This window comes from Molossus molossus, unplaced genomic scaffold (genome assembly GCF_014108415.1).
Source record: "Molossus molossus isolate mMolMol1 unplaced genomic scaffold, mMolMol1.p scaffold_m16_p_8, whole genome shotgun sequence".
Taxonomy (NCBI): domain Eukaryota; kingdom Metazoa; phylum Chordata; class Mammalia; order Chiroptera; family Molossidae; genus Molossus; species Molossus molossus.
Genome location: NW_023425402.1, coordinates 64,980,374 through 65,004,901, shown reverse-complemented (window position 1 = coordinate 65,004,901; position 24,528 = coordinate 64,980,374). Strand labels below are relative to the sequence as shown.

General features: G+C 40.0%; 1 protein-coding gene across 1 annotated transcript in view; it reads left to right on the top strand.

The window, feature by feature from the left end:
- The first annotated feature begins 508 nt into the window (after window positions 1–508).
- The window catches only part of CFAP206 (cilia and flagella associated protein 206), a 42,434-nt gene continuing 18,414 nt past the window's right edge, over window positions 509–24,528 (top strand). The window contains exons 1-7 of the mRNA XM_036249447.1: window positions 509–616; window positions 1,260–1,343; window positions 4,046–4,136; window positions 6,273–6,461; window positions 7,798–7,956; window positions 9,252–9,460; window positions 23,625–23,744. Of these exons, the coding sequence (XP_036105340.1) occupies window positions 509–616; window positions 1,260–1,343; window positions 4,046–4,136; window positions 6,273–6,461; window positions 7,798–7,956; window positions 9,252–9,460; window positions 23,625–23,744 (960 nt within the window). The remainder of the gene's footprint in view (window positions 617–1,259; window positions 1,344–4,045; window positions 4,137–6,272; window positions 6,462–7,797; window positions 7,957–9,251; window positions 9,461–23,624; window positions 23,745–24,528) is intronic.

The following is a 24,528-nucleotide window of genomic DNA, read 5'->3' as shown; positions in this document are numbered from 1 at the left end:
TTATGTTTTTTAAGTAAGTCAAACTCCAACTTGGATGTCCAGTAAAGAGAATTTCGATGATCTGAGCAAGCATGGCTTTCCAGGAGTCTTATAATTGTGAAAGGTCATTTGGTGAATGTGGTGGAATGAGTATTTCCTCTTTAAAGCTGTACTCTGCTACCTACACAGGTTGGGGTGGGGTTTCTCATTAATTCTACTTCCCCCATACTGTTTACCCTTTTTTTTAATTTAAAAATATGATATAAATTTATTTAAATGATGACCACCATCATTTAAATAAAGAGGAAACTTTTCCCAATTTCTCTGTCATCAACAAAGTCCTCCATCTTTATAAATATAAAACAAATTAACTAATGAAAAACAGGAGAGGCCTACATGCTAATAAAAACTTATAAGTTAATTAATATTGTGACTTTACAAATGAAATATAAAGAGAAATCTAAAGAAGAAAAAGCTATATATAAATACAATTTTTTTAAAACATCAATTATTGTTTTATTTAGCCAGAATGCCTCCCACTCAATCAGAAAGTGTGATAAAGAATATTATTCGAGAGATAGAACAAGAATGTGCATCCTATGGAGAGGTGGCTTCTGACACGCTGATTGCTTTTATGGTAAGAATGAATATTGTTTTGTATTACTGCTTTATTAAAAAATGTTTTTAAAGTGGTGCCCATCTTCCTCTTAAAATTCTTGGAAGCTTTTCTAAATGTTATTCAGTTGAAAACATATTAAGATCATCGGACAAATTAGCAAAAATAAATAAATAAATAAACTTAAACAAAAAGTCTATAAAGCATGTCAGTTCTAGAATTGTAGAGACTAATTTAGAAGATCTTGGATGAGTTTTAGAAACATCAATAATGTACTACTGTGTTGAAGCTTTATATAATGTGTTTCGGTTCACTTGTAAAAATTACTCATTGCCTTGGTCTGTGTTTGTTTTTGGTTTAACAATACACAATAAAAACACAGTAAAATACTAAAATAGTTTCCCAATCTAAAATCTAGCCGTTGTTTTCAGCCTATTGCTCCATATAATTTTTCTAACACCATATTCAAAGTTGATGTTTATTGCTTCCTTTCTTCAACCTCTAACGAAGGTGTGCTGATGAGTTGGGTAATAACAAAGTCTGCTGAAAAATCAACCCCTAAGTAATCAAGAGGCAGTTGCTTAAAAAATAGAAACATATCAAGTTAATTTAATAATAATAATATGAAATAAAATTTATTTAATGGTCTCTTTCCTACCCTCAGGTGAAAGCTGTTGTCCTTGATCCAAGTAATGGCTTTAACATGGATAGAACCCTCATAAAAAGTGATGTGGAGAAACTTGTTAAGGTGATCATTCAACAATTCTCAAATTTTGAAATATTTATTTGCAGTTCTAAATACAGTATGTGTGTTTGCCATTATTGACTTCAGCTCTATGAAACTAAAACCACCAAATGGTGGTGCAAACAAATAAGGGATTTATTTTTTCTCATAAAACAAAGTCTGGAGGTACATAGGTTTCCTGGCTTCCTGGTTCACCATCATATCATGCATATGGATTTCGTACCACCATGAGGCAGGTATAAGCAGAGAGGACAAAGAGCAAAATGTGTGTGCCAGTTGCATCTCTCACTTTCTAGTAGGAAAATAATAGTTTTCCCGGGATCCTTCCCATTTGCTTGTTGATTGACTAGAATGATATTGCAAGTCAGCCTGAGATGTTGATTTTCCCCCCTCTTTTAGCTGAACAAATCTTTGTCCCAATCCAAATTGGGTTTTTGTTAGTAAGGAAAAGGGGGGTATGGATACTGGCTGGGAGCAGTGTCTGCCACAGTAGTCTAGAGAGACATCTTGTTATTAATCTCATGTTACATTGAAATTTTTTTGTTGTTGGAAGTATTACAGATGTCCTCCCTTTTCCCCCTCCATCCCTCTCCCACCCACCTCCTGCTTTCCCCAACTTAATGTCCATGTTGATTTGTTGTGCATATATATATGCATTTAAGTTCTTTGGTCTATCTCTTCCTACCCCTCCCACCCCCATCCCTCTGAGGTGTGTCAGTCTGTTTAACCAACTTGTCATAAAATTACATAGTACTAAATTAAAATTCATATACTTATTGATTCAGAGTAACTTGTGTTTTTCAATTCTAAGGGAAAAATTGAAACCAAAGTAAAGTAACTAATAGTAACCAAGTAGATGTACCTGAGAAGCAGTTTCAAGAACTAAAGAATAGCATTATTATTATTTTTTAATGTTTTAAGTTTGACTCACTGGATTTAGGTGCTTAAATATTTATTTTCTAAATATTCCTAAATGTATTTCTTAAAAAGTCAACATTTAAAAATTTTCTCCTGAGCTTAATTATTTTAATTCCCTCTTTTACACAAAAGACTTGAAGCAATTTTACCCAAACGTGTATATAGATATTTTCTGGGCTCAAACAAATGGCAGAGAAAGTTTTCATCATCCCCATCTTCTCTCAAGCCAGCAATTCACACAGTGGATCACAGGTCTATTTGCAGATGCCAGAGGGGTCAGAAAGAGCCTTAGGAGTCTGAGCTGGGGAAAATGTTGTTGGGATGATTGTGCAGTAAGTACAGACTCCATCATTCTTTAGGGCAGCCTAGATCTGGGTCTCTCTGTGCTGTTTTAAAACGTGGTATAAAACCTATTCTTAGCAATAGAGGCAACGACTGATGGTCAATGAGAAATTGTATTAGAAAGCCATGGATGAGAAAAAAGGAGGGGCAGAACATATTTTTCTTCTTTTCATGGCTCAAGGTCTAAGTTGGAAAGAATTAAACTCAATATACTTATTATTATATTTTTTATCCTCACCAGAGGACATTTTTGCACTTATCTTCAGATAGGAAGGAGAGAGGGAGGAAGAGAGAGAGAGAGAGAAACATCGATGTGAGGGAGACACATCGAGTGATTGCCACCCACACAACCCCGACCGGGTAGGGACAAACTGCAACCAAGGTATGTGCCCTTAGTAGGAATCTAACCCAGGATTCTCTGGTCAGTGGGCCGGCGCTCTCACCGCTGAGCCAAACCGGCCAGGGCAAACTCAATATACTTTTAATATGACATATTAACTATCAATGTATATCATAATTCAAACGACAAAGTTTGTTTTATTTTTTTCTCAGTTACAAATCACCTGGATAATATTGAATGTAAGCTGTACAAAAAAATGACCTGCATGAAGTAGTCTTTGTAAATTCTGTGTTTAGAACAGTCCTTCTTCACTTGGAGGGATCCAGGTGCACAAATTTCATAAAGACAGAGTGACCTGTCCTCACTCTTGCATTCTCTCCTCCTTTCCTCCAGGAAGGCAGGGTTGGTGCTGGGGAAGTGGGGTGAGGGTGCTGGTGCTGATGTACTTGCCAACTGCAGATATAAAACCTAGAGAGTAAGAGAGGAAAGAGTGGGGTTGAGGAGGTGGAGAGGAGAGGAGAGAAGAAAAGAAAAGTTCAGGTTGATCATCTGATTTAAGGGGGCAAAACAGAGAAGGGGGAAAAATAGGAGAAAACAGACCTGAGGAAGACATTGTGAAACAGAAGAGCCAGAGAAATTTTGTGAGCAGAGGAGGGTAGCAGCAGCAGCTTTTTATAAAATGCATATGACCTCCAGCATCAGCAAAAGATTATTGTTTAAGGCTCAGTTAAGTAGGAATGAGGAACTCTAGAAAAGCTCTAGACAGGAGCTATAAGCTTCATGTACCATTTACCTACATTCAGGCTGTACAATCTAACCAAATGTCAAGTTTTTTTGCCTTCAACTAGACTATTAGCCTACCTGGGTATGGTGATACTGGTTAATTCAGGGAAATAACTTATAACTTAATAAATGTCGTTGTTTGGATGGATTAATTTTAAAGCATGAAATCCTCAAAGAGAAAAAATAGAAGGAGGGTTGTTGGTTGATAAATATCAGAAACTATTGCTTTGATGCTTCCCTTATTTTTATAAATAACTTTAGAAAACACTTCAGATCATTTTAGAAACTATAACTAGAAGCATTCATGGGTATTCTTTCCTAGCTTTGTGTGAATCGGCTATTGGACAGTAAAAATCCATCCCTCGACACCATTAAGATGCAAGTCTACTTTGATATGAATTATACAAATCGAGGTAACACATCTACCTATTTTTTTATGCTTTTTAAAAAAGATTCATACTGTCCCTTGCCAGTTTGGCTCAGCAGTTAGAGCATTAGCCCGTGGACTGAAGAATCACAGGTTTGATTCCCCATCAAGGGCAGGTACCTCATTTGCAGATTTGACCCCAGCCCTTGTTGGGATCATGTGGGAGGCAACCAATTGATCTGTCTCTCTCACATTGATGTTTCTCTCTCTCTCTCTCTCTCCCCCTCCCTCCCGCCCACTCTATCTGAAAAAAATCAATCCTCAGGTAAGGATTAAAAAAAAAAAGGTGCATATTGTATTTAAAGTAATATGGGCTTCATTTGACTGACAATGAACAATTTAAGTATTTGGTCTGTCTTTTGAAATTTTTTCCAATTTTGAAGAATAGTGTAATAATGTTGGAAATGCTAAAGGAGAAAAGCACAAATGGCCTTTCTGAGTGTTAAAAGTAAATTCTAATTATTCCCATAATAATTATCTTTCCAAGTCTATTGTGTTTTAAAATTGATTTTAGAGAGAGAGAGGAAGAGAGAAAGAGAAACATCAATTTGTTGTTCCACTTATTTATGTGTTCATTAGTTGATTCTTTTTTTTTTTTATCCTCACCCGAGGATATTTTTCCATTTTTTGTACAGATAGAGTGGGAGGGAGAGAGAGGGAGAGAGAGAGTGAGAGAAACATCGACGTGAAGGGACACATCGAGTGGCTGCCACCTGCACAACCAACCAGGGCCGGGGACAAACTGCAACCGAAGTATGTGCCTTTAGCGGGAACCGAACCCGGGTCTCTCTGGACCGCAGGCCGACGCTTTAACCGCTGAGCCAAACCGGCCAGGGCCATTAGTTGATTCTTGTATGTTCCCCAACCAGGAACTCAAAACCTTGGATGATGCTTTAACCAACTGAGCTACACAGCCAGGGCAAGTCTAATGTGTTTTAACTGTTTTACTTCTAATACATAATAATATTAAATTAAAACAACCAGTCCACTGAAATTAAAAGTTTTTAATTTATTTTTTTGGTTCCTGGTTTATATGATCTCATAATACCTAAATTATGTAACACAAAAATGAAATGAATAATGGTAAATTTAAGTTTAGAACGTATTTTCTTATGTATAATGGTTTAATGCTACATCAAAGAAAAACTGGATGCTAGAAAAAAGAAAATTCCTCTATAGACTACAGCTTCTGTCCCATTATAATGCAATCATTATTAACCACTTGTTAATTTCCATTCTTTTTTATTCTATGTATTGAACTTTCACATATGCTACATATGTAAAATTATATATCTTGCTCTTTTGCTTAATAATAATGAAAATTTAAGCAATAAACAATGATGAAATTGATGGCATCATTTAGATTTTTTAATTGCAAAAAGTTCTATTGTTTTTGTAAAAACACTATAGGTGTGAACTGTACATGGTTAGTATTTTCATTATTATAATAGTAAAATGAAATGTTTTGTTGAGTTAGTTGCAAGAATTGTGCTGCTGGTGAATTGTGGCTACTGCCATCATTAAGCGTAGGCCTCATCATATCATGGGAAGAAGGGAGAGGGATAAGCATGTTCTTGATGCAACATTATATTATCAGTAATGTTAGTCAAAGGAAATTTATCTAGAATTAAAATAGAAACACACATAATTAACCAGGAATATTTACACTACATCTGTGTGTACACTGTATGTGCTTACATAAAGCATATATATGCAGTACATATATTTATACTATATATGTTTATTTTATATATATATACACTTATATGTGCCCACGCACATGCATGCGCAAACACACACACACACACACACACACATAAAATTGTCTTGTATACTTTCTGCTTAATTGGGAGGTTTTAGGCCCTCTGATATTACTGTCTGAATTGTCTATTTAGAGTTTTATGTGTTTTGACAAGTATGCCATTTAAATTGCTGTAATAAATCTTTCCGACAAGATTTTTTTTCTTGAGGTCACTATTTATTATGACATCAAATGAAAATAGTTGTTTCCATGAAGTAGAATTGGTATACACAAGCCATTTTCTTTTGCTGGTCCTACTTTCTTATGTGAGAAGAATTCTAAGTATCAAATATATGGAACATTGTCCTTTGCCAATTTTAGAGGAATTTATTGAAGAACATCACCGGATCCTGGAGTCTAAATTAGACTTTGTTACCAGAGAAATTACAGATAACAGAGCATGTGCTCAAAAAGAATTGGAAAGTCTCTACCGAAAGATTGTCAGCTATGTTTTACTGCGCACTGGGGTTGGATCTCCTACAGATATCAAGATTGTCAGAGAGGCAACAGGTAGAAAAACCACACAATTTCCACTCCATAGTGAAAATATATGAACACTGTATCTTATAAAATGTGTTAAATTACAAGTATTGAAGATTGAAGATTCCTTTTTATCTGAAAACAAAATTGGCATAAATAAGAGGTTAAAACTTACCCAGACTCCTTTTACATTTTGTATCAACTCTAAAACTCAGTAGCACCTCTGGAGAGTGAATATTGTTAATGTCTGAGAGCTGTACATACACAGGGACCTCTTACTCCTCATTAGAATATCATTGGCAGTATGATTAAGGGAACCAGGCTGAGTGGGTAATGGGGACCACTAGAAAGGGAGTTTTCATATTAATGAAAAAAGTTGAGTCTGTCACCTAAAATGGATGAATGAAAAGGACATTGTCCCCAGGAAATACTTGCCCACTTTCATTCTTTAAGACTAAGAATAGGCAAGATCTCTAACCTCCTATGGTTTTCTTTCATTATTATTATTATTATTATTATTATTATTATTATTATTATTATTATTCCTCACACGAGGAACACTTTTTCATTTATTGTTAGAGAGTGGGAGGGAGGAAGGGAGGGAGAGACAGAGACAGAGAGAAACATCAGTGTGAAAGAGGCACATTGACTGGTTGCTTCCCGCACAACCCAACCAGGACTGGGAATGAACCGCAACCGAGGTACTGTGCCCTTGGCCGGAATCAAACCCTCAACTCATTGGTCTGCAGGTTGACGCTCTAACCGCTGAGCCAAACCAGCCAGGGCCATAATTTTTTTAAAGCATCCATTTTTCTACTCATAGCTCTTAATTACAAAGCTTGTTTTAATGCCTGTTGTCAAAAATTACTGATGGAGGTTAATTATTAAAAATAGACATGAGGCGCCCTGGCCAGTTTGGCTCAGCGGTTAGAGCGTCGGCCTGCGGTCTGGAGAGACCTGGGTTCGGTTCCCACTAAGGGCACGTACCTCGGTTGCAGTTTGTCCCCGGCCCTAGTTGGTCGTGCGGGTGGCAGCCACTCGATGTGTTCCTTTCACATCGATGTTTCTCTCTCTCTCTCTATTCCTCTCTCTCCCTCCCACTCTACCTGAACAAAAAAAACGGAAAAATGTCCTCGGGTGAAGATAAAAAATAAAAAAAGATAGACATGAGGCAATGTCAATAGTTCAGTAGCCCAGCTTTAATATATGATAAATTTTGCTATGTATTCTGTAATCAGGAATCAGAAATTTAAAGAATCATATAAGTAATTCTCTAAAGACAGGCCATTTAACTTTCTGCTGAAAGAAACTTGTGATTTAACTTTTGATATTTTTATTTGATTATCCATTTTGTGGTTTGTTTTAGCTGCCCTACAGAGTGTTTTTCCTCAGGCTGAACTTGGGACATTTCTATCTCTTTCTAAGAAGGACAAAGAACTCCAGCTGAAAGAACTCTCCATGATTGTTACTGGAATTCGTTTATTTAACCGAGAGACCGGAAAGGGAGGAGAAGGCATTGAGTTCTGTAGGTATATCATTAGTTAATTCTATAGATAACACAGGTTTAAAACTTAACTTGCATGGTGAAGAAATAATACCCAATACACCATTACTATTCTTAAATTTAAGGTTTGATTGTACCTTAGTTACAACTATAGTTCATAATGTGTACTAAGCTTTAATTTTGCTGGAGCAAGACTTTATGTCATGAAGCTAGTATAGGAGAATGAATCAATGAAAGGAATGAGGAGGCTGCCCGGAAACCAGCCTCCCCCGTTCATCTCACTTTGTGTACTTTACTCCAAGTCAAATAACCAAAAGGGAACCTTAAAGATTTAAAAAACATAAATCACCCTAAAAATAAAACAGTTGCTGATTCAGTTAGTGGAATGAAAATGTCCAAGAGAAGATATCTTCAAACTTTAAATCAGGAGCATTTGCTGTGCTGTAATATATTTAATGCATTTATTATCTATAAGTCTGAAAGTACTCATGAAATATTTGATCAAGGACCTACCAGTAAAAATAAATTCCTTAGGAGTTTGGTACACATCTAGGCCCACTGATAAGGGGTTAGTATCTTTGACTAGATCACTGATCTAGTACAGTGGGGTACATTTTTGCGTTTTAAAAACTGTTCTAAACAGTCAAACTCCCATTCTTCATAAAGTTCTCTATTTTGCTAGAGTATTTTGTTATTTTTTAGTGTCCCAATGAGTTTCTTAAGTTGCATGATTTTTTCCTTTTTTACAAAAAGAAGGAAAGATACAGTGATTGTTTTAGAAGCACGTGGTCAATAGCACGTAATATCAAAGCCTATCAGTTTTTTAGGATATTTTAGTGGCAAAATCTGATCTGCTCTACCTTTTGGTTATTATTCTGACAATATCTTTTGTTTGGAAAGGTATTTTGTTTGTTTTTTGTTTTTTATTCATGGTGTGGGACCCATGAAATACATGCCTCAACATTATTAATTTAGTTGACATAAAACTAAACCTAAAGCCCGGGTGGAGTGGCTCAGTGGTTGAGCATCGGCCCATTTACCAAGAGGTCGCCAGTTTGATTCCCAGTCAGGGCACATGCCCAGGTTGTGGGCCCAATCCCCAGTGGGGGGCATGCAGGAGGCGGCCAATCGCGATGTTCTCTCTCATCAATGCTTCTATCTCTCCCTCTCTTTCCTTTCCTCCCTCTAAAATCAATAAAGAAAACAACAACAACAACTAAAAACCTAATGCTCAAAATATGGCCATTTTCTAGGCTTTTTCTTCTTAATTTTTTTTAGATTTCTTAATGTCTCTCTTAATATACCTTTAAAAACAGTGCCAGATATTCTGCATGAAGCAATCCCAGCCACAGCTCAGCATATTGACTCCCAACTTCAGATTGCTCAAGATCAGGCATACCGCTACACGGCCATCCTTGAGAAAGTCACAAACAACCCACTCCTGAGTGTAGAATTGAAGCCATATATGTTAAAAGAATTACTCTATAATGTACGACAGTATGAAATCTTCCTTAAGATCATTTTGGTAAGTTAATGTCATAAGATCTGGCCTTTTCCACAGAATGCAACCTCTTTAGATATTATGGAGCTGAAACAAAAGGTAGAACCAAGTCATTGATAAAGAAGGCAGCCTTAATAATTGCTCAATTTATATTGCATCTGAAGGACCAGGAACTAAAATAGAAATTGGGAAGTTGTATTTTGCCTTTAATGAAAATATATTGGTAGGAATTGGTTTTATAGTTGTTGATTCTGTTTGGTATTCAGTATTATGATTGGCAGCATGCTGTAGTTAAGCAGTGGTTTGTGTGTATGTAAGTAGTACTGCAGTGTTTGCACTCAGAGCAAGTGTCTAACATATTGCTTGGTAGGTAGTTGGCACTCAAATGATTTTTATGCAATTATTTGTTCTTACTATAAAAACTGGTAGAAAAGATTGTTTTGTTTTGTTTTTTTCTCCCCTGCTGTTGTTAGAGCTAATGAACAAGCCAAACCATATCTCCAAAGAGTTGGGAAAATGGTTAAGTGGTGATTTTGAATTTTTTAAAAAGTAGCAGAGCCCTGCCCTGGCCAGTTTGGCTCAGCAGTTAGAACATCAACCCTTGGACCAAAGGGTCTTGAGTTCAATTTCTGGTCAAGGGCATGTACCTGGGTTGCAGGGTTGATCTCCTGCCCCAGTCAAGTACATGAGGGAGGCAACTAATCGATGTATGTCTCTCACATCAGTGTTTCTTTGTCTCCTCATTTTGGCTGCTTCCCTATGATTGTTTCTATGTATTAGGCAGAGTTGCTATGCCTCCTAGGCTTTGTAGGGTGGCCTACTGTTGTAGGTGTCCTGTAAGATCCAGTGGCACAGTCTCCCTGATCACCCCAGCTGGGCCCTCGCAATGCACCCCTAGTGTGGACTGTACACCCTTCTCTTGTAATTCAGTCTTGATGGCTTTTGGCACATCAATGGAAAGGGTTTACTCAGGCTGATCAGCTGCAAGGACTGGCTGTGCCCACCAGCCACCACCTTGGAGGATCAGCTGTGCAGGGGCCCACCACACAGAGCAAGACTCACTTCAGCAGGGCTCTGGTACCCACTGAGTCCACTCATTGAATGTGTCACTTGTGGAGGTGGTTGGGTAGTAGTGTTTTGATGTGGCCTGAAGCTGTCCACCAGGTGTGCTGGCTCTGGGGCAAGGTCAGCCACTGCCTGTGTTCTATCCAGGGCCACCCGGCATAAGCTACAAAGTGAACTGCTGCAGATGGCTGCTTCTTGTGCTGGGCTTGGAGGTGTACAGGAAAAGCCAAGTTGTGAACCAAGGCTAGGTGCCTCTAGTGCCAGGCTTGGGGCCACTTAAGAAATATGGGGCTTGCTGAGACTGGCCTCTCTCAAGCCCCAGCTCCATACCGCTCTTGTGGGCCACTGGGTCACACAGGACCCTCTGGATCTGCAGCTTCCCACTGCTCTTGTGGGCCGCTGGGTCACACAGGCCCCTATGGATCCCTGGCTTCCCACCACTCTTGTGGGCAGCTGTGTTGCACAGAGCCCTATGGAGCCCCCGGTCCCACCGCTGGTGGCTGGGGAGTGCTGCTGCCCCGTGGGGCTCAGCTCCTGCTCAGCCTTTGCTGTAGTGTTTGGGGATGGTTTTCTGCTGCTGGTCTTGCTTCTGTTGCCTGGGGATGGATGTCTGCTCCCCAACCTCTGTTGCTGGGGATATATCTTGACTCTGATCGGGTTGCTACTGTGGGGAATGGTGCTGGGCTCCCAGCCGTTGGCAGTTTCCGCAACCAGCACCTTGACAGCTGCACTACCGTGCACTGGTCTGTGTTGACAGAGGGTGGCCACTGGTCCGATGGTGCCAGGTGCACTGGTGGGCTCAGGTACCAGATGCTGCTTGTTTGAGAGATTTTAGGAAACTCTGAAGTAGGATTCAAAACAGGCCAATCCTATGGTAAAGCCTTTGGAAACAGCTTGGGTGGGCCTGAAAGTTGGGTGGGGCGGGGCCTTAGGGAATCACCAGGGCGGGGCCAACAGTGTGAGCCAGGTTGCTGGAGTCCCAGATATGGCAGCTGTCTGCCTGCCCTGTGGGGGAAGGGCTCATCAAAGGAACAATGGCCTCTGTCCAGGAGAAAGCTGCCCCTCCAGCCCTTGTCAGGAGGCCAAACAGCTCAGTTCTCTCCTGTTCTCTGGTGCCCCTCAAGCTGCCTCCCTTTGGAGCTCAGAGGGAACTGGCTGAGTAAGTCTGTGCATGGACCCTTTAGGAGAAACTGCTGGGGCTTCTGCAGCCGCAGCCTCCCCCTGCCTCAGTTCCCGCTGGTTTTTTCCAGCCAGAAGTTATGGGGACTTTTCTTCCTGGCCCTGGGACCCTGAGCTGGGTGCCTGGTGTGGGATGAGGACCCTTCACTCCTCAGGGAGGGTCTTCCCAGACAAGGTATCCCTCCTGATTTTTATCCGCCACACGTAGCTATGGGACAGCCTGTCTGCGCTTCTACTCCTTTTACCAGTCTCGATGCAGCTGCTTTAATTTTGTACTTGTAGGACTTCCATTCAGCTTGATTTCATGGGGTTCTGAATGATGGTTGTGTTGTAGTTTGATGTAATTTTGATGTGATTGTGGGAGGAGGAGATACTGCTTTTACTGACGCTGCCATCTTCACCCACCTCACCCTATGTCTTTTGATGGGAGCATTTACATTTAAAGTGATTATTGATAGGTACATATTTATTACCATTTTATTATACATATTTATGTTTCTCTTTTTTTCTTTTCTTAAAGAAGACGCTTTAACTTTTCTTGTTTGGTAGTGATGAACTTCTTTAGCTTTTTCTTGCTGAGAAGTTCTATTTCTCCTTCAATTTTAAATGATAGCCTTGCTGGGTATACTAGTCTTGGTTGTAGGTCTTTGTTTTTCATCACTTTGAATATTTCATGCCAATTGCTTCTGGCCTGCAAAGTTTCTATAAGAAAATCAGCTGACAGTTTTATGGAAGCTCCCTTGTAGTTAGCTAACTATCTTTCTCTTGCTGCTTTTAGGATTCTCTCTTTGTCTTTAACTTCTGCTATTTTAATTATGATGTGTTTTGGTATAGGCATCTTTGAGTTCATCTTGTTTGGAACTCTCTGTGCTCCCTGGACTTGTGTGTCTTTCCCCTTCACCAGATTAGGGAAGTTTTCAGGCATTATTTCTTCAAATAAGTTCTTAATCCCTTGTTCACTTCTTTTTCTGGTACCCCTATGATGTGGATTTTGTTATAATTGATGTTGTCCCAGAGGTCCTTTAAACTCTTTTCATTTTTTTTTTTTATCCTCATCCGAGGACATTTTTCCATTTTTTGTACAGACAGAGTGGGAGGGAGAGAGAGGAAGAGAGAGAGAGAGAAACATCGACGTGAAAGGGACACATCGAGTGGCTGCCACCCGCACGACCAACCAGGGCCGGGGACAAACTGCAACCGAGGTACATGCCCTTAGCGGGAACCGAACCCGGGTCTCTCCGGACCGCAGGCGGACGCTCTAACCGCTGAGCCAAACCGGCCAGGGCTCTTTTCATTTTTTAAAATTATTTTTTCTTTTTGCTACCTTATGTTCCAAATCGTGGATTCAGTCCTTTGCTTCATCTAGTCCGCTGTTGATTCCTTCTAATGTATTCTTCATTTCAAGTATTGTATTCTTTATTTCTCACTGATTCTTTTTTGTGGTTTCTATTTCCATTTCTATGATTGTCATCTCCATGGAAATTCTCACTAAGTTCCTTGGGCATCCTTATAACCATTGTTTTGAATTCTGTATCTGGTAGATTGCTTGGCTCCATTTCATTTAGTATTTTTTTCTGGGGACTTCTGTTCTTTCATTTGGGACATTTTTTTTTTCTCACTCCATTTTAACTGTCTCACTGTATTTGTTTCTGTGTAACCAGTAGATGTGTTATGTTCCCCAGTCTTTGTAGGGTGGCCATATATAGTAGGTATCCTGAGGAGCTCAGTGGTGCAGTCTCTCAGGTCACCTGAGCAAGGTGCTCCAGAAATGTCCCCTGTGTGGGTTATGTGAGCTCTCCTATTGTATTTGAGTCTTTATTGCTGTTGGCCCATCTGTGTTGGGGTTGTCCCTCAGGCTGGCTGGCTGGGAGGATTAATGTCAACCATTACCGCAAATGAGCTGCTATATGGGAGCTGACCCCATGAAGTGGAATTTGACCCAGCAGGGTCTGATGCCTGCTGAGATCTCCCTTTGGGTATGCTCCTTGTGGAGTGAGTCAGATTGTGCTCTGATTTGGTCTGGAGCCAGCCATCAGGTTTGTTGGCTCTAGAGCCTCTTGGCAGGGACTCTAGTGCACATGAATGTCAGATGTTGCCTGTGACCAGCCATGGGCCACCTGTTAGGAGTTACAAAGCAATCCACAGTTGGTGGCTGTCTCTGCTGAGCCTGGGTGTGCATAGGAGGGGCCAGGCTACATATCGAGGCTGGCTTCTACCAGTAGCATGCCTGAGGCAGGTGAACAAAAGGCCCAAGGTACCCGAGATCCACCTCCACTTGCTGGCTATCAGTTGGGCTCAGGTACTGAAAGTGCCTCTGGCAGTGTGAGAGTTATGTGAGGCAGGTTCTCAGTGAGTCACCAGGTTAGGGGCTAGTGATGTTTACTAGGTTGATACAGATTAAAACTCAGCACCAGTTTTGGGTCTGAGTTACTCAGCAAAAGTCTCAGGGTACACCAAGGCCCACTCCCTACCACCTGGACCCTGTGGATCTTTGTGGTGGGGTGGGGTATTACAGAGTCATCAGGGTGGGACCATTAGAGTTCATCAGATTACAAGAAATTAGAATTTGGCTGTGTAATGGGAGGACTCTGCACAGGAATGGTGGTGCTTATCAGGGCTTTTTGGGGGAAAATGGTGCTCACCTCAAAGTCACACAATTTGGTCCCCAATAGTGCAAGTGAAAAATGAGTTAGGTGGAATTTGTGCTTGTTTTAGACTTGTTTAAAAATTTCCATGAGCCCTGGCCAGTTTTCTCAGTGGTTAGAGCATTGGCCCGTGGACTAGAGAGTCCTGGGTTTGGTTCCTGATAAGGGCACGTACCTCGGTTGCAGTTTGTCCCAGGCCCAGGTTGGGGTTGTGTGGGTGGCAGCCAGTTGATGGGTCTCTCTCACATCGATATTTATCTCTCTCTCATCCTCTCTCTCCCTCCCACTCTATCTAAAGATTAAAAAAAAAAAAAAAATGACCATGAAAGCCTGGCTGGTGTGGCTCAGTGGTTGAACGTCAACCCATGGACCAAGAGGTCACTGGTTCAATTCCTGGTCAGGGCACATGCCCAAGTTGTGGGCCCGATCCCCAGTGGGGGGCATGCAGGAGGCAGCCAGTCAATGTTCTCTCTCATCAACGTTTATATATCTCTCTCTCTCCTTTCCTCTCTCTCTAAAATCAATAAAGAAGAAAATAAAAGATTTTTTAAAATGCCCATGAAAGAAAGTATGAGGAACTTAAAAATTAAAAATGTGAGGGAAGGGGAGGAGAGAAAGGGGCAGAGATGAAGTATGCTGAAATCACATGCTTTCCCCAAGCATATTTTGACTATATTATAAAAAAGAACTTTTTAAAGTGATATCATTCTTAGAGGACTAACTTTATTATTATCTTTCACTGAGAATGTCATTAGAAATATAAGTGTTAGAACGCTGTCAAATTCATGGTGGCAGATACGAGTGTTTCCAAATGCATATTTTATCATTGGCAACTAAAGCAATTGTTTTCCTAAAGTGACAGAGTCATTTTATTTACTTCCAATAAACATCTGCCAAATAAATAAGGCTCAAAAATCATAGTTTGTTGTCAAGTAAAAATGATATTCTACTGAGTGAGGGAGGCTAGCTCAGCTCACAATTTAATCATGTAAATGTTTTCTTTATTTATCTTTATTGTTGAAAGTACTACAGATATCCTTCCTTTTCCCCTCATTGACAGCCTCCTTCCTTATCCCAACCTCTCCCCCAATGCCCACCTTCACTGCACTATTGTCTGTGTCCATGAGTTATGCCTATATGCATATAAATTCTTTGGTTTATCTCTTCCTGCCTCCTCCCCCACTTCGCTCTCAGGTTTGTCCATCTGTTCTCTGCTTCCATTTCTCTGGATCTATTTTGTTCATCAATTTAATTTAATTTGTTCATTATATTCCACAAATAAGTGAGATCATGTGGTACTTGTCTTTCTCTGACTAGCTCATTTCACTTAGTATAATACTCTCTAGGTCTCTCCATGTCATCTCAAAGGATAAGGGATTTTTTTCTTACAGCTGCATAGTATTCCATTGTGTAAATGTACCATAACTTTTTAATCCACTCATCTACTGATGGGCACTTGGGCTGTTTCCAGATCTTAGCTGTTGTAAATAGTGCTGCTATGAACATAGGGGTACATATATTCTTTTCATTGCTGCTTCAGGCTTCTTAGGATATAGTCCTAGACGTGGGATCACTGGGTCAAATGGCAGTTCAATTTTTAATTTTTTTTTTTTTTTTTTTTTTATCCTCACCCGAGGACATTTTTCGATATTTTGTTCAGATAGAGTGAGAGGGAGAGAGAGAGAGAGAAACATCGATGTGAAAGCGACACATCGAGTGGTTGCCACCCACACGACCCAACCAGGGCTGGGGACAAACTGCAACCAAGGTACGTGCCCTTAGCGGGAACCGAACCCGGGTCTCTCCAGACCACAGGCCGATGCTCTAACCGCTGAGCCAAACCGGCCAGGGCCAATTTTTAATTTTTTGAGGTAACACCATATTGTTTTCCATAGTGGCTGCACCAGTCTGCATTCCCACCAGCAGTGTACTAGAGTCCCCTTTTCTCCACACCCTCGCCAGCACTTGTTGTTTTGTTGATGGCGGCCATTCTGGCAGGTGTGAGGTGATACCTCATAGTTGTTTCAATTTGCATCTCTCTGATGATTAGTGACAGTGAGCATTTTTTCATGTCTCTTGGCCATTTGTATGTCCTCTTTGGAGAAGTGTCTATTCAGGTCCTCTGCCCATTTTTTAAATTGGATTGCCTTCTTTTTGTTGAGTTTTATGGGTATTTTATATATTTTGGAAATTAACCCCTTATCTGATGTATCATTGGCAAATATGCTCTCCCGTACAATGGGTTCCCTTTTCATTTTGATGCTGGTTTCTTTTGCTGTGCAGAAGCTTTTTAGTTTGATGTAGCCCCATTTGTTGATTTTTTCCTTTTGTTTCTCTTGCTCTAGGCGATGTATTGGTGAAAAGCCTGTTTCTTGTGATGTCTGAGATTTTGCTGCCTACATTTTCTTCTAGGATTTTTATAGTTTCACGAATTACATTTAAATCTTTTATCCATTTTGAGTTTATCATTGGTGTATGTTGGTGTATGGTGTAAGTTGGTGTTCTAGTTTCATTTTTTTTTTTTTTTGCATGTACCTGTCCAATTTTGTCAAATATTTATTGAGCATGTCTTAGGTTGATTTCTGGATTCTCTGTTCTGTTCCATTGATCTGTATGCCTGTTCTTGTGCCAGTATCAGACTGTTTTGATTACGATAGCTATGTAGTATAACTTGATATCCTGTATTGTGATCCCTCCAACTTTGTTCTTCTTTCTCAAAATTGCTGTGGCTATTTGGAGTCTTTTTTGGTTCCACATAAACTTTTGAAGTATTTGTTCTAGATCTGTGAAATATATGCAGTAAAAGTATTTTATGTGTAATTTCATTTCATCACTCTGATTATTAAAAAGCTTCGTACGTGAGGATCAAGATTTAATAAAATTAATACTTTTTACTGTATCACCGATATTCTTTTTAAAATGTTTTTATTTATTATTTTTTTAGAGAGAGAGGAAGGGAGAAGTAGGGAGAGATGGGAACATTGATGAGATAGAACATCGATTGGCTGCCTCCTACATGCCCCCCACTGAGGATTTGGCTCACAATCTGGGCATGTGCTCTGACTGGGAATTGAACTGGCTATATATTCCCTCATTTTGGTCTGGGAAGCTCTTTATTTCACCTTCTATTTTGAATGATAACCTTGTTGCATAGAGCAGCCTTGGATTCAGATCCTTGTTTTTCATTACCTTCATGCCATTCCCTTCTGGCCTATAGTGTTTCTGTTGAGAAGTCAGCTGATAGCCTTAGGGGGGGTTCTTTGTAGGTATCCTGTTGCTTATCTCTTGCTGCCTTTAGGGTTCTCTCTTTGTCTTTAATTTCTGGCATTTTAATTATTATGTGTCTTGGTGTGTGCCTGTTTTGGTTCTTTTTATTTGGGGTTCTCTGTGCTTCTTGTGCTTGTATGCCTTTTTCCTTCAGCAAATTAGGGAAGTTTTTTGTCACTATTTCTTCAAATATATTCTCTAACCCTTGGTCATTTTCTTCTTCTTCTGGAACTCCTATGATGTGGATGTTGTAATGTTTGATGTTGTCCTACAGTTCTCTTAAGCTGTCTTCCTGTTTTTTAATTGTATTTTCTTTTTGGTTCTCTGATTGGATGCTTTTTTCTACCCTGTCTTCTAATTCATTGATCTGATCCTCAGCGTCCTTTACCCTGCTGGTTATTCCTTCTAGTGTGTTCTTTATTTCTGCTATGTCATTACTCATTTTTGGTGGGTGGATTTTCATTTCCAATTGGTTGATTTTCAATGTTTCTAAATCTTCACTCAGGCTGTTGAGCTCATTACTCATGCTGTTGAGCTTCGTCATTATCATTACTCTTAACTCTACCTCTTATAACTTGCTTAATTGCATTTCATTTATCTCTCTTCTGTAAAATTCTCTTGTTCTTTCATTTGGGATTTCGTTCTTTGTTTCACCATTTTGGCTGTCTCAGTGAGTTTTGGAGCCTGCCAAATTTTCCCTGTGGGTGTTGGTGTTCTGTTGATCATGGTTCCCTCTACTCAATTTGGATGAGTGTGGGAGAACCCACATTAAACACCACTGTCAAGTCTTACTTTCCTGGGTAGATTTGCAGGCCAATCAAAGGCTCAGTTTTCCTCTAGCTTTTGCCTGCTAGCTTATTAGTTTCAGTTACTCGATGAGCCTTGGGTTGTAACCCTCAGGGTAAGAGAATTTCCAGTGGGTGGGGCAGGTGCTTGTTAGCCATCTCTAGCTGTTAATCAGCCTCAATTTGTATTTTTCTGGCCTGGCTGGGTGGTGTTAAATTCCTGAGGGAGGGGCTGTTGCTTCTCCCTGCAGCTCTGGGAAGGGACTCTTTGAGTAAGATGGCTACTGTCCTATGAGTGATTCAGCACAAAACTCCCAGGGCACTTCCAGCTCTCCAAACTCCCGAGTCTTCACAAAATTCAGTCCAGTCTGCCCTCCCTCTGCTGGAGCCCAAGGTGAGTGGCTGTAGCTAATTTTGTTCTCTGTCCCAGCACTCTGCACTGTGGAGCTGGCTTGGGATTTTAACCCTGAGGGAGTTGCTCACAGCTAAAACAGCTGCTATATGTGAGCTCCCAGCCCACCCTCTTGTGCCTCCATAGTTCCTGCCAGGTTCAATTTGGTGTTCTTTTTCTGTCCCTGGTAATACGAGTTCTCTCCAGTTGCTTTTCTGTTGGCTTTTCCTGATGATTTGTCTTTATTTTAGTTGCAATTCCAGTTTGGTCCTTGGAGATGGTCTGTGTAGCTTTCATTCACTCTGCCACTGTTTTAGAATCCTCCTTAGTTAATATTCTTCACTACTTATAGTTACAATTTTTTTCTTGTGATAAGAACTTTAAAGATCTAGTCTTAGCAACTTTCAAATATACAATACAGTATTGTTAGCTATAGTCACCATATGGTTACATGATATTGCCAGGACTTAATCTTGTAACCAGAAGTTTGTACCATTTGACCCTCTTCAGTCATTTTGCCCAGCCCCCAACCCATGCCTATAGCAACTATCAGTCTTTGTATCTATGAATTTTTTTTTTTTGTTCCACATATAAGTGAGATCATACAATATTTGTCTTTCTCTCTCTGACTTATTTCATTTAGCATAATGCCCTCAAGATCCATCCATGTTGTCACAAATGGCAGGATTTCCTTCTTTTTATGGCTAAATAATATTCCATTGTATGTGTATGTGTGTAAAGATATGTGTGTGTGTATAGATACATGTTTGGGGAAAAGCAGGTTTATAGTTGTATGTGAAACAGTTTATTCTTGAATTATTTTTTATTTATTAATTATTGTATTATTAATTTGCATTATTTGTCTTCTTCCTATTATTGTTATTATTTCATATCCTTACTTATGATTTATTTTTTAGGTAATGATGGCTAGTAATTTAACCTGCTTTTTTCCACCCTTGTATATTTACATACATATATAATAAAAGATTATATATGTTTTTAAAAATTACTCTTTCTTTGTCTGTTCATCCATCAATAGATAGTAATGTTGCTTCCATGTCTTGGCTATTATAAAAAATGCTTCAGTGAACCTGGGGGTGCATATATCTTTCTTGTTAGTGTTTTTATTTTCTTTGGATAAGTACTCAGAAATAGAGGTACTGGATGTTAGGGCCTGAGACCCTGGCCTGCTGTTGATAGAGGCCATGGTTCAGGACATGACCCTGGAACTGGCTGCTCAGGCACAGACTATAGTTCCTTACACAACCATGACATAGCAAAAGCCTACACGCATGCGCCATGCACCCGCCCTGTGCAGATTATCCTGTAGTCCAAATCTATAAAAGCTGTTAGAAGTATTGAATAAAAGCCCTGGCCAGTTTGAGTCGGTGGTAGAGCGGTAGCTCGCAGACCAAAGAATCGCGGATATGATTCCGGTCAAGGGCATGTACCTCGGTTATGGTTTGTCCCTGGCCCTGGTCAGGGTCATGCAGGAGGCAACCAATCCATCTCTCTTAGGTCACTGTTTCTCTCTCTCCCTCCCCTGTCCCCTCCCTCCCTCCCATTCTATCTTAAGATAAATGGAAAAGTATCCTCAGGTGAGGATTAAAAAGAAAAAGCCTAGTAAAGCATGTAGTTAGGCTATAGATATCTGAAAATTCAAATGTGCTTTTTTTCAAGTAAATGTCACTCTTTTACATTGTACTGGTAAACTCATACCACCACCATTTCTGATCACATCTTAGGCAGTACAGTATAATGGGTAAGAGCTGGGCTTTGGGCTCTGATGGCCTGGGGTAGAACTGTGATCCTACCTCTTATAGCTGTATATCCTTGGGCAATTTCCTTCCTTTATATACCTTGGTTTTCTTTTTTGTACTTACCCCCTTTTGTACTTATGTATTTAATATGGTTCTTAGCACATAGTAAAAATAAAGGTTAGCAATTATTTCAGACTCAGCATTCAGCATCATATTTTTATGACTACCGATGTATCACAAATATATTATTTTTCTGTCAATACTGACATTTTTAAGATTTTCTACATTCTTTTTTTTTATTATTGAATATATTACAGATGTTCCTCATTTTTACCCCCTTGACTCCTTCCTCCCCACTCCCACCCCCCTCCTACCTATTCCCACACTGTTGTCTGTGTCCATTGGTTATGCATATAAGTTATTTGGTTTATTTTTTCCCACCCCCCAACCCCCTTCTCTTTGAGGTTTGTCAGTCTAGCAACCAATTTGTTCTTCTTAATCCCTTCACCTTTTTCACCCATTCCTCCAACCCCCCTACCATCTGGCAACCAACAAAATGTTCTCTGTATCTATGAGAATGTTTCTGTTCTGCCTGTTCATTTTGTTTGTAGATTCCATTGCTGATAGATATGTATTCATTGCTATTTTATTTGTTAATATATTTTATCTTTTTCTTTGAAAAGACCCTTCAACATTTCATATAAGAACAGTTTGGTGGTGATGAACTTCTTTAACATTTTCTTGTCTGGGAAACTCTTTCTTTGGCCATCGATTCTAAATGACAGCTTTGCAGGATAGAGTAATCTTGGTTGTAGGTTCTTGCTTTTCATCACTCTGAATATTTTTTTGCCACTCCCTTCTGGCCTGCAAAGTTTCTTTTGAGAAATCAGCTGACAGTCTTATGGGAACTTCCTTGTAGGTAACTAACTGCTTTTCTCTTGCTGCTTTTAAGATTCTCTCTTTGTCTTGAACCTTTTGCATTTTGATGATGATGTGCCTTGATGTGGGCCTCTTGGGGTTCATCGTGTTTGGGACTCTCTGTGCTTCCTGGACTTGTATGCCTGTTTCCTTCACCAAGTTAGGGAAGTTTTCTGCCATTATTGTTTCAAATAGGTTTTTGATTTCTTGTTCTCTCTCTTCTCCTTCTGGCACCCCCAAGATGCAAGTGTTGGCACGCTTGAAGTGGTCCCAAAGGCTCCTTACACTATCCTCATTATTTTGGATTCTGTTTTCTTTTTGCTGTTCTGATTGGGTGTTTTTTGCTTCCTTATATTCCAAATTAATGGATTGCTTCTTGGCTTTACCTACTCTACTATTGAATCTGTGTAAATTATTCTTTATTTCAGTTAGTACCTCCTTCATTTCTGACTGTGCCTCCTTCATTTCTGACTGGTCCTTTTTAATGCTCTTGAGGCCCTCGCTAAGTTCACTGAGCATCCTTATAAGCAGTATTTTATTTATTTATTTATTTTTTATCCTCACCCGAGGACATTTTTCCATTTTTTGTTCAGGTAGAGTGGGAGGGAGAGAGAGGAACAGAGAGAGAGAGAGAAACATCGATGTGAAAGGAACACATCGAGTGGCTGCCACCGCACAACTGACCAGGGCCGGGGACAAATTGCAACCGAGATACGCGCCCTTAGCGGGAACCAAACCCGGGTCTCTCAGGACCGCAGGCCGACGCTCTAATCGCTGAGCCAAACCGGCCAGGGCTATAAGCAGTATTTTGAACTCAGCATCTGTTAGGTTGCTTATCTCCATTTTGCTTAGTTCTTTTCCTGGAGTTTTGTTCTGTTCTTTCATTTGGGACCTGTTTCTTTGTCTCCTCATTTTGGCTGCCTCCCTGTGTTTCTGTGTATTACTTAACGAGAGGTATGGGGCTAGCTGAGATCAGATGCTGCTTGTTTGAAAGAATTTAGGAAAACCTGAAGCAGGATCCAAGACAGGCCAATCCTATGGTTAAGCAACTGGCAACAGCTTGGGTGGGCCTGAAAGTTGGTGGGGCGGGGCCTCAGGGAATCACCAGGGCAGGGCTACCAGTGTGAGCCAGGTTGCTGGAGTCCCAGATATGGTGGCTGTCTGCAACCCCAGGGAAGGGCTCACCAAAGGAACAAAGGCCTCTGACAGCACGTTTGTCCTGGAGAAAGCCCCCTTTTCAGCCCTCGCTCCAATGCCAAACAGCTCAGTTCTTCCCTGTATGTCTCTGGTGCCCCTCGCACTGCCTCCCCTCCAAGCTTAGAGGGAGAGAGTCCTATAAGTTCGTGTGCTGGTCCTTTAAGAGGAGCTGCCTGGGGCTCCAGCCGCCTCAGCCTCCCTGAGCCTCAGTTTCTGCTGGTTTTCCAGCCAGAAGTTAGGGGGACTTCTCTTCCTGGCACTGGAACCCTGAGCTGGGCACCTGGTGTGGAATGGGGACCCCTCAGTCCTCAGGGAGGACCTTCCCAGCCTAGGTGTCCTCCTGATTTTTATCCATCACACGTGGGTGTGGGACCAGCCCGTCGCCTCCACCCTTCCTACCAGTCTCGATGCAGTTGCTTCTTTAATTCTGTAGTTGTAGGGCTTCCATTCAGCTTGATTTCAGGTGATTTTGAATGATGATGGTTCTGTAGTTTAGTTGTAACTTTGATGTGGTTGTGGGAGGATGCGATACCGCTTTTACCTATGCTGCCATCTTGACTGGAAGTCCCCAAGATTTTCTACATTCTTGAATGTAATTTTTGAAAATCTTGGGGTCAAAATAGCTTTCAGAGGAACATCTCATTAATTTTATCATTGAGGAATGGGAAAATACAGTTATGCAAAACTGTGTCATAGGATCTACCTCTCAGGAATTCAGTATAATTGCATTTATATTGAATATCAAAGAATACCTGTATGCATTTGAGAAAAAGTATAGTCATTGTGTTTCAAAAGATTTATTCATCCACTACGTATTTATGGAGCACCATCCATATGCTGTTCTTGGTGTTGGGGACATCATGGAGAACAGAATCCCTGCTCTCACTGAGCTTACCTTCAGGGAGCAGGTAGAACTTAAAACACCATGTGATTTTTGTAGTGAAATTATAAAATATTAATGCAAGTTATGTTGTTTCACAGTCAGAAATAATTACTTGTGCTCAAGAAGTGAAATTGATGACAAAGCAGTTAGGAGCACTACTTGAACAATTAAAAATGAATGTAAGCTCCAAGACCGCTATCCCAACATCACAAGTCTTTGTAAGTATCTGTCATCAACTTTGATCTTATTTAAGGGTGAATATAGTTTGGGTCCTATAAAATTTAATTTGAAGTAATTATAATTATACAGGGTGGGACAAAAGTAGGTTTACAGTTGTTCACATGGAAAATAATGAATAATACAAGAATAAACTTTTGTGTACTCATAAGTGTAAACCTACTTTTGCCCAACCCCGTATTTAATTGCTAAAAATGTAATATTGGTTTTATACAAGTTGATCCTGCCCCTTGTGGTTATTTTGTAGTAATAGTGTAAGTTGGATGACAGGATTCCCTTGGCAGGCATTTGCTACTAAAGAAAATACAGATATATGTAATAATAACCATGATATCAGCATTGGGTGTAGCAACAAAAATAATCCATAATACGGTGTTGAAAATGTGTTCATAGTACCTGGTTTCTAATTGCCTTCAGCAAAGAGGTGATACAACTTGCAACTTTTCTGAAAAGACATATAATAATCACCTTGATTACCAGGCTGCATTTATGCTGACTTTTCTAATGATCTCAACCATCCTATGGACCAATCTGGTAGCCCTAAGGAGGTATAAGATGCACATGCAGTATTTTATAGAGCATTTTGAGGCTTTGGTAATTTTCCATAATCATTCCCAATATCTGGCTTTAAAAACTGGGAGACCAAAGGCTAAGTTGTTTCATTTATAAGTTTAGTGTGATTAGTATTCTCGTTTGTTCTATAGGTCAGTGATCTTAATACAAGTGAAAAGCATTTTATCTCACTGACCTAAAATCTTTAACTTG